This window comes from Heliconius melpomene, chromosome 19 (genome assembly GCF_056956725.1).
Source record: "Heliconius melpomene rosina isolate 202511_hmr_F chromosome 19, ASM5695672v1, whole genome shotgun sequence".
Classification (NCBI taxonomy): domain Eukaryota; kingdom Metazoa; phylum Arthropoda; class Insecta; order Lepidoptera; family Nymphalidae; genus Heliconius; species Heliconius melpomene.
The window spans coordinates 14,140,853-14,156,303 of NC_140407.1; the positions used below are offsets into that span (position 1 = coordinate 14,140,853).

The following is a 15,451-nucleotide window of genomic DNA, read 5'->3' on the forward strand; positions in this document are numbered from 1 at the left end:
CATTTTTTAAAATCTATCGGTGAATTTATTTATCACTCTTTATACATCGCACAATAAATAATTTCAATAGGTCCACATTCAAATTGGTTTCCTTAATAATTAACAGTTTATTATTATCACGGCCTAAACGCGCGACTGTAAACGCGATAGGTTCGATGCCCACACGAGAAAATGAAAAAGAAAATATTAAAATTTCCTCGTCGTAGTTAAGTTCCTCCTCTCAAAAGGTAACGCCTCCAGAATTCAGGAAACAGTGGGGAACGGAAATGTCTTAATGGGAACGGAGTGTCTAAACACTGGGTTCCCAGGTTCCCTCTGCGTACCCTGCTATATGCGGGATACAGCGTGAATCTAAAATAAAATAATGATAAATATTTATTCTTTGGTTTTATTAAAACTAAGTGTGTATGATATCTATATTTTGGTCAGGCCAGTGCACGCGGCGATGTGTAGAGCTGGTCTCGAAGCCTATATTGTCGAAAGAGTGATAATCTTTCTGCATATTCATTTCTGCTAAATTTCTATACCTGCAAGGAACATTTTAAGCTTAAATTAATGCTATAACTTGACACTTTTTCTGCGCCCATTGCAGGGTAGAAGAGGTAACTATTCATTCATAAAATATTCCGTTATTTTTTAATCGTTGCGTATCGAGTGATGGAACTCAACGCTGCGCTGATAGCGGTGGGGATAGAATACACAACCATTGCATTAAGAATCAGACGCTGTCCCCTTTCGTCACGATGGTCTCAAAGTATAAGTGAGATATTATTACTTAATATTTATTCGTTGTCTGTTCGATACAATGTATATTATTTATTAATATTTTAAATTCTTCACTCTAGCGCCAAGGCAAAAGCCCGGCGTCGCCTCGGAAAATTCGGTGGAAAGTGAGGAACGGAGTGTCTTAGCACTAGATTCCCTCTCTACCCTGATATATGCGGGATATAATGTGAAGTTAATTTATTCTTTACCTTTTTACCAATACACAGCAACCTAACAGTAGGAGCACTTGCACTGCCAGCCACGCGAGTACCAGCGCCACCAAAAGCAGCTCATGTACACAAACCAAAGGTGTGTCGCTGACATGGATATCTTCAGCTATAAACAGAATATATATAAAAAATGAACAGTACCAGAAAAAATAAACAAGAAAATCTTTTTGTGGTATATATGTCGGTGGATATGTCGTGGCCATATTTCATGAAATAGAAGCAAAAAGGATTATTCATTCAATATTAGGTGTTTATTTATAAAAACTATGAATAGATTTACTTCAGATGTTAACATCATATTTTTACAAATAAATTGAGAAGTAGTCTTTTTCAGTTTAAAAAAAGGACAAAGTAATATTCTTACGTAAAGCAGATCGATGATCAGCCCGTACTAGAGTGTCAGCGGACAGGATATCTCGAGAACCGACCACCATTTCCAGTTCCAATGTTACTCGACCGGTGCCTCCCGCACACTCTGCCCTTCCGCCCTGAGCTACCACTTTTGGGGCCCAGGCCACCTATAACATTAAGTGTTCTTCTTCAGCTTCAGGGATATGATTTCAATTATTAATAAAATTGAGATTTAATTAACATTTTTTTTAGCTTCATGCTGTATCCCACATTTAGCAGAGTAGGCATAAGGAACCTGGGAACCTAGTGTTAAACTAATCCATTCCCAAATAATTCTCGAGGCATTACGTGTTGAGTGATCGAATTTAACGGCACGCTTTGCCTCGTCACCAAAAAAAAAGAAAATATTACATATTACAATTCCGTGAGTGCGAATGGAACCCACAACCATCGCATTTACAGTCGCACGCTTGCCCCTACACCACTCTAGCGTCATACTATTTTTATAAAATGAAAGTAAGTAAGTATTTCGCAAACCTCCTGTTTAACATTTGCTGCAAATTCCGAATCTGTCGCCTGGTAGGTGTCATTAGCATCTCTTATGTTTCTCAGTTGGTCCATTCTCCTACAATTTAACTGAAATTAAAAAAGGGATTTTTCAACAAAATAATCGTTATCGTACATTTGAAAACTCAGTAAGTATTATTTTATCAGTTATATTTACCGGCGGACATTTGTCTTCACAAAATCTAACCATTATAGCGAATCGCACAATTTGGGACATCGGGAAACGGAACGCCCTAAAGCGAGCCGACAGCCTTTGCGTTCCTCCAAAGCGGGATCTAGTAAATGATGGAAAATCAACCTGGAAAAAAATTAAAATTAGTATAGCAAACTTATATTTCTAATAATTTACTTATGGAACACGGAGGATAATTTACTAATTATTTTCGGCGTAGACAGCGTCGTGGATTGGTTCGATTCTCATACAGAAGAATATTTCATCTGTGACATGTAAATTACAAATTATATATTTTTTTATTTTAGTTTCATGCTGTAATACCAAAATAGTAAAAAATACTAAAGAATATTGTGCATATTTTATTACCTGGCCCGTGGGACAACCTCTGCTGTCCAATAACAAAATGGAACTGTCCCCAAGCCTTGAAGATGCTACCAAATGATACGCCTCTATTTCAGATTCATCTGTAAATATAACCATATTTTTTTTATATACGGATTTAAATGAAACTCTTAAACCGGATTAAAAGTATTTTTTTAGCTTCATACAGTAAACGGGATACGTAGTAGGGTAGGCAGAGGGAACCTGGAACCTAGTTTTTAAGACACTTCCTATTAAGATACTTTTGTTCACCACTTGCCGCCGAATTCTGGTGGCATGTTGAGTGGCAAAACTCAACGCCGCGCTGTGCCTCGTTACCAGAACGAGGAAATGAAAATGTTAAATATTTCATTTCCTTTGCAGCAGCACGCTTGTGCTCCTGCGCAATGACTGGCCTAATTGTGTATTTATTATAAAACAATTTTGGAAACCTGACGTTCCAAGCCATCACCATAGCCTAAAGTAAAATATATATCCGGTTTTAACTTTTAAGTAATCAAATGTAGTACCTACCTGTAGTTTCAATTCTAAGTTCAAGGAGCTCCCCCAAAGAGACGGCATCAGATCCCGACTCTTCATTTACTCGGACCACGTACATAGTGAGCGGTGTTGTACTACTGCCAAATATCGCACTGGGTCCGTGTTCCTCTCTCTGCTCTTGAGACTCACTTACCAGAGATGGTCGTCTTTGATAGAAATATTATTATAAAGGTTATAAACAAATCAAAGTTCTAAATACGCTTTATTCTTAGACTTTTGCATGCAATGTTGAATCGTGCAATCAACATAAATTTTCCACCGACGAGAAACTCATTCTTTCATGTCAATTTTGATACTACAATTTTCTTGCTTTGTACAAATGAATAATAATTTTACAAAACTAAAGAAAACAAAGAGAATGTAAAAAAGCGTGAGGTGCATAGTGAATAAATCACTTAAAACGCATCCGCTTTTTATACGGACGGAGAGTTTTAGCACTAGGTTCCCTCTGTCTATACTTCTATAATATGTGGGATACAGTTAAGCTAAAAAAAATGATATCCTACATACATAGTGTCCTGAACAGCAACAGTAGCGTCAACTTTGGTATAGCCTCTTGCGCCGGCGCCGGGGGAGCAGCCCACGCGCACCCAGCGGTCACCCGCCGTCTGGATTATTGGATTGTTCTGAATCATCAGCATCACGTATGCCATTGTCCTGTTTAAGTAAGAAACATTTTTTTATTTCTATATTTTGTATTCATTCAATTTGTTTACATTTATTCTTGTGAATTTTGTTTTTAATTTTTATAATTGTTTGTAAATTTGTTTGTAACGGCTTAAGCAGGCTACAGAAAAATAAATAAAATTTACCTATTCACGACTCCATTAGGCCCCTTAGAAATAGCGTAAGCGAAGTTAACATCACAATCGCCTAGCAGAGGCAGAGCGAGACGAACGGGCGCAGTCGGGGTCAGAGCTCGAGCGCTGCAACGGTCACCTCGTCCAGGGACATAGACCCGTCCCCGGAATATACCACGTGGTTTGTACGTTACTACTAAGTGGGAACCTTCACATTCTACGCTGACTAAAAAAAAAAAGTATTATTATTAGTCTTGTTCAACTTTACTGTTAATGCGGCATGTATCATATTTATAACCTGCTTTTGCGGGCTAAAGGAATCTATTGTCGTAATTCGTGACACTTCATTCTGCTCTTTGCTTTGTCTTGCCTCAACTAGGAAATGCACATAGTTAGAAATATTTTAAGTAAAAAAAAGCTTATTGTAATAGTTTCACGCGGTATTCCGCTCCTAGCAATAGGGTAGGCAGAGTACCTGGGAACTTAGTGTAACTCGTTTCTGTATTAATATATTTGCGTTCTGCACCTTCCGACGAATTCTAAAGGCATTTCATGTTGACTAGCGGAACTTTTTCCTCGTTACCAGAGCGAAGAAATAAAATATTAAATATTTCATTTCCTCAAGTAGGAATCGAACCCACAACAGTCGCGCGTTTGTGCACCTGGTCTACGGTTGGCCTAAAAAAAAGTGTACGTGTAGTGTAGTGTAAAAGTGTGTTAAATTTTGCCAATTCAAACTTTTTAAAATTAAAATATATCATTTTCCTTATATGACGAAATTGCTAATACCTAATATAGATGTTTTTTAAAGTTTTACTATACACAATCAGGTTTTATAAACGACAACAAAAAAATTGTTACAACGATTTAAAATTTTTGGCAAGTGGGATTTCCAAGCATTTTGGTTTGTTGAAAATGATAAAAAGCAACTTCGCACTTTCGCTCGTACAGCAGGCAAGGTATGCAGAGGAAACCTAGTGTTAAAACTTTCTGACCAATTTTGGTGAACGAGCGGAACTCAACGCCGCGCTTGGTGTACCATGACCGGAGAAAAGAAAATCTTATCTATGAGGCCAGTGGCAGAGGCCAAGAAGCATAAATGTGGAACTGTAAACATGGCGGGTTGTGGGTTCGATTCCCAATCGAGGAAATGTAAAATATAATATTTTACATTCTTCGCTCTGCCGCCAAACAATACGCAATGTCTAACTACATTTGCTATATTTGGAACAGAGCGTGACGCTACAAAAAGCAATGCTATAAAAGCAAAGATTGTGGGTTCGATGCTCATTCGGAGTAGGTATACACTCATTTCTCGGAATCAATTCCCATTGCTTTTTTGTATTAAATCTAAAAAAACCTACTATTAAGACAGACAACTCGGCGATAGTAAGTGGCTCTGGACACGCGCCGTAGCAGCCAAGAGCCAGTGGTGACGAGGTCCTCGCTGTGGAGATCACAGATACCGCGCGCCCGGCCGACCGACCAAGTGAAGCCGCGACATACGAATCTTGTCTCGGTTTCGCATGCCATTTTGCACTATTTAAAATTATATTACATTATTTTTTATGCAGCAAGGCAGGTAGAGGGAACTTTCCGACGAATTTATAAAACAATAGCTTCAATATTCTTTCAACCTATTTGAATGTACCATTAGACGAATTCGTCATTTTTGTTACAATATTTAAAGCACATATACTGATGTCATAGAGAGCAATTCAATAAAATTTAATATAATGTATAAAATAAAAATCTTTTATTTTTTTTATTTAGAAGATCTTTAAATATTATAATCTATGCACATTTAATATTCAAACGAAATGTTCTAAGAATATGGAACGTTTAGAATACGAGATTAGGATACCTGTAGTCTATTAGGTACATATTAGAGGAAATATCAAAAATATTAAATAATAAATGTTGCAATTTACTATAAATAAAGCTCATAAGTACAGTACGGTCAAAGAGTCGTGGCCAAGATAGGTTTTCTTTACTTTTGCGCATTGTTCACTCAGTAAGAAAATATTCGGGGACATCGTGAAACTGAAAAATAAAAATTTTCTCACCTCGTCCTTAGTACAATTATTGACTGTCAAATCCACGTGCTTTATCGTCTGATTGTAATATTCCTCATATGAACAGCGATCAATTTTTTTAGGATCTGAAACCACAGTGTATAAAGATGAATTTATTTTTTGGTGAACCCGCTTATCGTGGAAACTACTAGTTCAAGATGAAATGTTTATGTTTTAGGCTATATACTCAACTCCCCACTTTCCACCGAATTCTGAAGGCATTGCGTGTTGAAGCTGAACTCAACGCCACGCTTTGTCTCGACACTAAAACCAAAAAATTATAACAATAAATACTTCATGTCCTCGAGGGAAAATCGAACCCAAAACCTGTCACACACATGTTCCCCTACGCCTCAACCAGCTCAACCAGCTTTAATCCTAATTAAATATTTGTATTCAATAATACATAAAAGTAATTATTTAAACAAATATGTATATGCATGGCATCATGTGGAAAAAACATTGTAAAAATAATAAGTACATCATAAATACCTCATAAGTACTTACAGTCGTGCCCGCATTGGCTCTCTATGTATATTGTGTAATAGTTCGACACTCGGTAGGACTCGGGTTCTGTGAACTTATTTTCTCCATTTAGTATACAGTTTCCTTTCGCTTTGTTTGACAAAGAAAATGTCTCTGATGCACTGTTTGGGTCTATCCATTGCGCTGACCTTTAAAAAATAATAGGGAGGTATATCAAATAAGGTCGTATGTTAGAGAGTTAATTCAAGTATTAATTAGAGAAAGTGAAGAACAAAAGTATTAGAGTAAGTAAGAGTAAGTAAGTTAGAGGGATCTTAGTGTTAGGAAATGTTGGCGCTCAACGCCGTACTGTGTCTTCTTAACAGTGCCAAGAAATGTAAATAATTTATTCCCTCAAGGAGTCGGACCCATAACCATCGTTTTTTCAGTCTCACGCTGTGCCGCTGACTACGACTGAGGAATTTATGTTTAATCAGCTTCACGTTTTATCTTCAATATATCAGGTCAGGCAGAGGGAATTTAGTGTTAAGACACTCCGTATTGCTTGTGGAGTGGCGGAACTCAACACCGGCTTTTGCCTTGGTGTCAGAGCGAAAAAATGGAAATATTAATAAGTAATAATTCATTCCTCCGAGTGAGGATCGAACCCACAACTCAGATCTAATGCCCACTCTTGTGCCCTTTCCTCAAGTTTACGTGTTTTTTTCGTTTTTCCAAATTTCAATGACCTTGAAAAGTGTGTAAACAAGTAATTAATTAGTATTTGTGTGTTGTAAATAGATAAATATTAATACTTTTTTGGAAACGTATAATTTTTTTAACGTAGCGGGATTTGAACCCGTTCAAATTTTTATACATTTTCATTCCAAAAAAGTATTTTAGTGTATATATAATATACTCCCACTTTAATAATGTTAAAAATAGATAACATAATTTTTTAAATAGTTTACACTAAAAAATTGAGTATCATTCACGCGAAGGTACATTCACTTATATTTAGTAGAGCTCGTTCGACAAAGTCGTAATTTCGAAGGATTTTGGAATCAAGTATTTTTTTCATATGATGTGGTCAATTTGCTTTCGATAAACAATTTAATGGTTATCTTTATACATAAATATTTATATTTATAGCTTTTGCCATTCACCGTGCAATCATTAACCGACTTATAAAAGGAGGATGTTCTCAATTCGGTTGGTATTTCTTTTTTTATTATAAAAGTATATTTTTTTAAATGTAGATATAGATAAATTCATTCCTGCAAAATCAAATAAATTAAATCTGAACAATAAGAAAAAATATAAAAATTACCGATACAGTTTCTCATTGGTAGAGAAAATAGCGTTGTAGCACTCTTCAATGGTTGTGTTTACTATGACTTTTATATTAGTACCCTCAGAATTGAGGTAATACCCGGGTGTACTTTCTAAGGACCACCAGCGCTTACTGCAAGAATCTGGTACTGAAATAAATTAAAAATATATAAGTAACATATTAAAATTTTATTAAAATAAAAACTACATGACGATGTCGTGGTGATAATTAAATATATCTGACAGAAGGTGATGATGTATCACAGTCGAATTTAGCTTAATTTTAATACGTACGATTTTATTTAATAAATATATTTATTTACTTCCTATTTAGAATATATAAAAATACCTCCAACTCAAAATATCTACATAGAGTCAAATTTTATTATATTTTATCTACATCTAATTTGAGAATATAAAAAATATTAAAAGAACTTATACAAACTCTACTTACGTTTCAAACAAATTTTATTGAAGAAAACTGCATCGTTGTCAGTATAGAAGTTAGTAGTTTCAGCACCAGCGATACCTTGACAGTTTCCTTTCCCGTACGATACTATGACGGCAGCACAGTCTTCCAGCTCACGACATCTGGCCAAGCAGGCACCAGTTAACGACTCCTCGCCGCCACTAGCGGAGTACATGAAGACTGGTGTGGCATGCTGAGGGACCATGCCAGACCATCGAGCGAAGGTCTCTTGATGAGTTGCCGGACATTTCGATTGTATTCCTTAATTCCAACAAATAAAATTTAAGTAAATGATAAATAAAATCGAGGCCGTCCGCTGTATAAGTGTGCGACGGTTGTGGCTTCCATTCGATGCTTGTCGTGATAGGTAATGTTTATTGTACAAGTTATATAAATTTTATTATACAAGTTATATAAATTAAAGTTATATAAATAAAAAAAAGTATGAAGAAAGTAGTAATACAGACGGCGTTTCCAGGGTTTATCTCGGGTAAAAGTGGGATTTTTAAACATTTTAGTTCGTTCCTTGGATTAGTTCCATATGTTCAGGGTCTCAGTTATCTCGATCAATGTAATTTTTAATCAAAACATTTTTGTCCATTTTTTGATGTTTTCATCGATGACAGCCTCTTTGGAACATATCCAGATCTATCCATCTAGAAATCGGAATAACCCCGCAAAATCGGGATATGTGGCCTTTGTTAGCCAATGATGCGACACCCTGAAGCTTTCATCTGAATGACAGCTTTAAACGTAATCTTTGTTTACCTTACTAAATTATAAAATGAATCACTATATGTTTTTTATATATACAGTAAATAAATATCAGCTTAAAATATATAATCTTCAAAGAATTATGGTAATAAAAAACTTGATGAATTTAAACTCCGCTCATTAACAATGATATTTATTAATTGTTTCGTATTTTATTTACAGTACGGTCAACAAGAAGTGGCCGCCCCGAAATTAGGTTTTATGAACTTTTGCGTATTGTTCACTCAATAAAAAATATAAGATTATTAGAGACGTAAGGAAAATCGTAAAAATCAAATCTGCGCAGCCATTTACAGCTAACTTAAGGGCGGCCACTACTCGTTGACCGTACTATACATCGAGTTGTAGAGATTAAAAGCGAAACCAGTTTCTCGAGTAGATCCTCATACGTGCAGTGTTTTGACGACGCCACTCGTGGCCAGTTGTTGTTTTGCAAATTTATTTACATTTATTTATTGTTCACACTCATTAATAGTGCCATTGTAAGTATTTACCAATATAATTTAGATATTCATTATTTTTATGACTTCAGCATTTTTTTTATTTTAATTGATTATAGTTTTATTTTCATTACTATTTAGAAATATTTTAAGAATTATAGGCGCGTTATAGACATAGCGTATCAATATTTTTTTAATTTACATGTACTTGATAATAGAATGAAACAAAAATATTCGAGGAAATGAAACAGTTATTCAAATTTATATTTCCATTTCTTCGCTCTGGTGTAGAGGCAAAGCGCTGCGTTAAGTTCAGCCACGCAACACGCAATGAGGTCCCCAGAATTCGTCGGAAAATGGAGAAGGGAGTGCTTTAACACTAGGTACCCTCTGCCTACCCTGCCGTGTGAGGGATACAGCGTGAAGCTGATTTTTATATGCATATATGCATAACTAGCGGCCCGCTCGTGGTTTCACCTGCGTAAACTATCTTATTATTAATTTCTGTCTCCATGACTATGTCCAAGTGACGTCTATGCAAAATTTGAGACTCCTAGCATTTGTAGTAACGAAGTTTCATACAAACTTTCAACCCCAAAAACAACCCCTTAGAAGTCGAATATTGCAAATTCCCGTCTTAGCGAGCACCTACGTCCTATAAGTAACTCCTATGCAAAATTTTAGATTCCTAGCACATGTAGTTTCTGAGATTTCGTGTTGAGTGAGTCACCTTTCGATTTAATATATATAGATAATCAAATTAATCAAAAAGTTACAATATAACTGTAAAGGCGAGAATTGTGGGTTTAATTCCCACTTGGAGAATGAAACTAATATTTCCATAATATCCTCGCTCTGTTCACAAGATAGGTATAGCATGAAGTAGAGATCCGTCACTGAACATGTCTCAAATATGGGACGCGAAGTGGGGAATGTTTTAAGTTTTAGCACTAAGTTACATCTAAGTAGCCTGCTAAGCGGGGAAAAGCATGAAGCTTAATTAATTAATATTTTATTTTATTCTTTTTATCTTCACACTGTATCCTATACACGAAAAGGAATTTGGGATCCTAGTTAATACTAGACACTCCCGTCTCCATTAAGACACCGTATCCCACATTTCACCGAATTCCTGAGGCATTATGTGTTGCTTGGTAGAACGCAACACCGCTCTTCGCCTTTTTACAAGAGCAAGAAAAATGAAAATTAAATATTTAATTTCTTCGAGTGGGAATCCCCGATCTGTCGTATCCACACTTACACGTCTGTGTCCCTGCGCCACGTCTGGCCTTACTTGATATTGATTTTGATATACTCGTATAATGACAACAAAAACCTGCAATACAAATATAGTGAACGCCCCAACGGGAACAAGGCCGCGGTAAAAAGCTAGTATACTATAAAAATAAACGGAATTTATGTTCTTTTTTTCCAGATGTTTTCTCCACGGTATTTGCTGATTGGTATCCTCGTACTTGCGTGTCTAGTTTTGTTGGTGGAGTCGGCAGTCGGAGATAATAAGTGTCCAATTGGCCACAAACTAATAAAAATAGGTGAAGTCGAGAAATGTATCAAGACATGACGTTAGGATTGCTTTTGTATGAAAAATTTAATAAATTTAAAGCTAAGCTAGAAAACTAACTGGTCTTCTAACATTATTTCAATTTATATTATAATTTTTTTGTATCGATTTACCATTTTGATTTAAAATAAATTAATAATAAATTAACTTGAACTTGAATTTATTTGTTTTAACTATCTAGAGATATTTTCCAGGAAGAGGCTGGACTTCGCTGTGATCTAAAAGTTTGATGCAATGAAGGTTTTATTTTAATTTTTCTTGGAAATTTTTTTGTTAGTAAAACGAATGGGACGGGACACTATTATAGGGTGGACACAAGCTACCCCCTCCCCTATCCCTATGCCTCTGCTATCAAGTTGATTGTATCGACTATCCCCATCGCGACCAAGTCACGTGACTAAGGAAGGAGGTTGTGGGTTTGATACCTACTCATATTCATATTTCATATTTCATATTCTCGGGGCATCGCTCGTCTTGAGTGGTAGATGTCAACGCCGCGCTTTGCCTTATTACTAGAGCGAGGAAATGAAAGAATATTAAATAATTTATTCAATCGAGCGGAAATCGAATACACAACGGTCGTGTTTACAGCCACACGATTGTACCACTGGACCACTACAGCCTCGACAGATATTATTTTTTTTAATTTTACATTTTTTCGAAAAGTATTCGCCCAAATTTCATGCTATAAAAGCCAAAGCTTATCTTCATAAAGTTTCCTTGCAAGCAAGTCGACGCGACGTCAACTCTGTTCCCGTATTTTAATAACACTATGGATATATCTATTAAAATATCCATTTTTTATAAGCTGTTTTTACAGGTAGCCAGTCAAATTTGATCGGTTATTGTGGGTTATCCTTAAGTGACAGACATATGCGGTCGTGGATTTTTTTTAAAAACATTTCATAAAATATTGGAAATATTTATTATCATTTTAGTGATTCTAATATTTAAATCCAAAACGAGACCGCAAGTGCAACGCCAAAGCAGTTGGTAGTTGGTACTCAAGTACGCTGCTGCCCCGTGACGTCACACGCTAGAGTACGCACCTTTAGCGCGAAGGCCGTACTTTAACGTTATGTTATTACTAGCGGACGCACGCAGCTTCGCTTACGTATTTAGGGGTGAATTCTAATAAACTATGAAACATGTGTTCAATGAAATATTTTTAAGAGTCTAAATTTCAAATTTTATAAAAATCGGTGGCGTTTTAGAGATTTTTCCAAAAAAACTTTCAACCCCTTATTTGCACCCTTAGCGGATGAATTCTAGAAAACCATGAAACACATGTTCAATTAAATATTTTTAAGAGTCTAAATTTCAAATTTTATAAAAATCGGTGGCGATTTAAGAATTTTGCCAAACAAACTTTCAACCCCTTATTTGCACCCTTATAGAAAGAATTCTAGAAAACCATGAAACGCGTGTTCAATTAAATACTTTTAAGAGTCTGAATTTCAAATTTTATGAGAATCGGTGCCGATTTAATTTTTTTTCCATACAAACTTTCAACCCCTATTTCACCCCTTTAGGGTCAAAATTTTTCAAAATCCCTTCTTAGTGGATGTCCAGATTACGAAATTAAACATCTGTCCAAATTCCACGTTTCTACCATCAGCGGTTACGGCTGTGCGTGCGTCTTACCTCAGTCAGTGAGGACAAGTCCTTTTATATATATAGATATGTCATTTTTTTAACATACGGAAAATTTAACAACAAATTCTTTTTACTGGAATTATTATCTATTTTTTATATGTGATGATAACAAAAAACGTTGGTGTGACTTATTGTTGCAATTTTGCGACATTTTTTAATTTGCAGTGACTAACTAATACAGGGTGAGTCATATTGAACTTTCCGATTTCAATAAGGTGTGTATTAAAAACAAAGCGACATGCAGTAAAAATTATTTTATTGTTTGAAAGCACATAACATGCAGTTTTAATTTAGTTGGTTTTAAAAATGATATCCTGTAAATGTCTACCTCCATTGACCACACACTGCTGAAGCCTTTCCCGGAAGTTGTCCATTACTCGTCGAGTCATATTCAGCGGAATAGCATTGATTTCTTCCGTGATTGCAGCCTTCAGTTCATCGATGGTTCGGGGACGATGCGTGTACACCTTTTCCTTCAGGTAACCCCAGAGAAAGAAATCGCAGGGGGTTAAATCAGGTGATCTCGGCGGCCACCCAACGTCACTTCGCAAAGAAATGAGATGACCGGGAAACATTTGTCGCAGGATTTCCATTGAACGCCTGGATGTATGGGCTGTAGCACCATCTTGTTGGAACCAGATGTTATCGTTGTCATGATTCTGCGTTAATTCCTCCAATTTCGGTTTCAGAAAAGTTTCAAGCATGTCGCAATACCGAGCAGAGGTAACTGTGACGACTTGACCATCTTCTTCAAAAAAATAGGGACCCCACACACCAAACTCTGCAATAGCGCACCACACTGTCACTCGAGGGCTGTGAAGTGGTCGTTCGTGTAGGTTTCGTGGGTTATTCTCAGCCCAGTATCGAAAATTCTGTTTGTTGACAGTTCCGGCGAGGTGAAAATGTGCCTCATCACTGAAGATCAAAACAGCAGTGCGGGGGATCTGCTGAATGTCGCGGCATAAATTTGTTCGTGTGTCTAAGTCTCTAACTGTTAATTCTTGCACTACCTGAATCTTGTATGGGTGAAATTTAAGGTCTCTATGCAGTATTCTGCGGACACTACTGAAAGATAATCCTAGTGAAGCGGCATGTTTCCGAACAGAACGCCGAGGGGATTGTTGAATTGAAGCCCGCACTCTATCCACGTTTTCCGCTGACGTTGACGTCCTAATTCGGCCTTGTGGTCTTGTTTTTAATGCTGATGATGTTGCTCTAAAATTTGATACCCAATTTCTGATTGTTGGTCCAGTGGGAATGGGATCACGTCGACCAATAGCAAAATGTAAACGGAACGCACGCTGTGTTGTGATCACGGAGCCGCCATTTTTAATAAACTCTTCAACTACGAACGCACGATGTTGTCCCGACCAAGCCATTGCTCACACTAAAACTGCATGTCATGGCGCGTCTAATGACACCATCCCCACCCTTCTACTCCTTCCCTTCTTCGTGCAACGTCCTTCCAAAACCGGAAAGTTCAATATGACTCACCCTGTACTATGTTTTGATGTTCTTCAGGTATATTTTAGCATTTTAATATCTATTTTATTAATAGACATTGAAAATTTCTATTCTATCCTTAACCTAGAACACGATAACTGTCTCAGTAAATAGCATAATCTATTGTTTTAAGTACTTGCTTAGATGTTACTTGCTAATTGATAGTTTTTTGCCTACTCTCATTTAATAAATGGAGACATTTATTAGTACATATAAATTATTACGTTTATTTTCATTTCACTGTTACATAAAATGTTGCCTTTAAACGCTAGAATCAAATTTTCGAGAGTGAAAAATGAAGCTACAACCAATAATTAGTTTTTTTTTAGTTTTAGACTATATCCTAAGTCTAATATTAACATACCTACTTTGTTTTCACCTAATTATCGAGACATCGCTTGTTGAGTAACGGGAACTAAACACCGTGCTTTGTTTTGTTACTAGATCGAGTAAATGAAAATATTAAATACTTAGTTCTTCCCCCCCTAGTGAGAAACAAACCCACAAACGTCAATTTTACAGACACGCTATGCTACCGCACCGCTTGTTAAAGAATTGTATTCTTTTTTGTTTTAAGTATTAAATGGCAAATAAAACCTAATTAAAATCTACGTCAGAAAAATAAATAATTCTTGTTATAGTTATATATATGTTATATAAGAGTAATAAATACGTCATGCATATTTCTTTTGAACTAAAACTTACCTCTGACAAATATCCATATTGTTATAAAAACAAATATCTGTTGCATCATGAATGTGCGAAGACGACACAGATTACAATCATTAACACTTCGAAAAAAAAATCACAACACTTGGCTTGCCATTTCGCAAAAAAAGAAACACCTCTGTCTCATTAAAATCCAGTTTTTATAATTTATTGACTTCTGAACTTGGACTTACGACTGCCCTCTCTTCATATAAACTGAGTAGACCAAACCCCATCCAGCTGAGAACGTACAGCTGAGTAAACATAACATACGGAGCTCCAATAACGTAGTTTAAAAATGAAAATAATTCACTATATTATTATATATTCATATTTTCTAATTTCCTCACGATATCTCGATATAGATAGAGCATCGAGTAAGCCCTACGTACGTTTATAGTAAACTGAAAATGAAGTGCAGTCGTTATGCTCCCGGCCCCCACCATGCGAGGTGACCTTGCAGTTTATTATGGTTTTACAGACAATTTACAATAGAATGACGAGTCCACGACAAATGATAGTGAAACTGAATGATAATGACGATAGCTGCGCCTCGTTTCGCAACATACGGGCTAAGTTATGTGGTTAATATGGGGTTGGGGGATACCAGCAATGGGCTTCCTTTGTAAATTACGAAG

General features: G+C 36.2%; 1 protein-coding gene and 1 long non-coding RNA gene across 2 annotated transcripts; one reads left to right on the forward strand and one right to left on the reverse strand.

Annotated features, from left to right (window-relative positions):
• Positions 1 to 2: 2 nt before the first annotated feature.
• On the reverse strand, positions 3 to 15,236 carry LOC146528959 (uncharacterized). The gene is made up of 15 exons (XM_085202966.1): positions 14,811 to 15,236; positions 8,136 to 8,411; positions 7,680 to 7,830; positions 6,392 to 6,558; positions 5,876 to 5,970; positions 5,174 to 5,348; positions 3,822 to 4,035; positions 3,520 to 3,666; positions 2,983 to 3,155; positions 2,455 to 2,552; positions 2,071 to 2,211; positions 1,884 to 1,982; positions 1,360 to 1,513; positions 975 to 1,101; positions 3 to 527 (listed from the first exon to the last, which is right to left on the reverse strand). The coding sequence occupies exons 1-15, from the start codon at positions 14,857 to 14,859 to the stop codon at positions 398 to 400; spliced, it is 2,196 nt and encodes a 731-aa protein (XP_085059092.1). The 5' UTR covers positions 14,860 to 15,236; the 3' UTR covers positions 3 to 397.
• Positions 9,271 to 11,105, forward strand: LOC146528960 (uncharacterized). The gene is made up of 2 exons (XR_014879126.1): positions 9,271 to 9,406; positions 10,800 to 11,105. It is a non-coding gene; the product is annotated as an uncharacterized LOC146528960 (long non-coding RNA).
• Positions 15,237 to 15,451: the final 215 nt, after the last annotated feature.

Coding starts and splice junctions, on each gene's coding strand:
- LOC146528959 (XM_085202966.1), bottom strand. CDS start 14,859: ATGATGCAACAGATATTTGTTTTTATAACAATATGGATATTTGTCAGA. Junction 7,831..8,135: donor CAATAAAATTTGTTTGAAAC/GTAAGTAGAGTT, acceptor AATTTATTTCAG/TACCAGATTCTTGCAGTAAG. Junction 6,559..7,679: donor ACCAATGAGAAACTGTATCG/GTAATTTTTATA, acceptor TATTTTTTAAAG/GTCAGCGCAATGGATAGACC.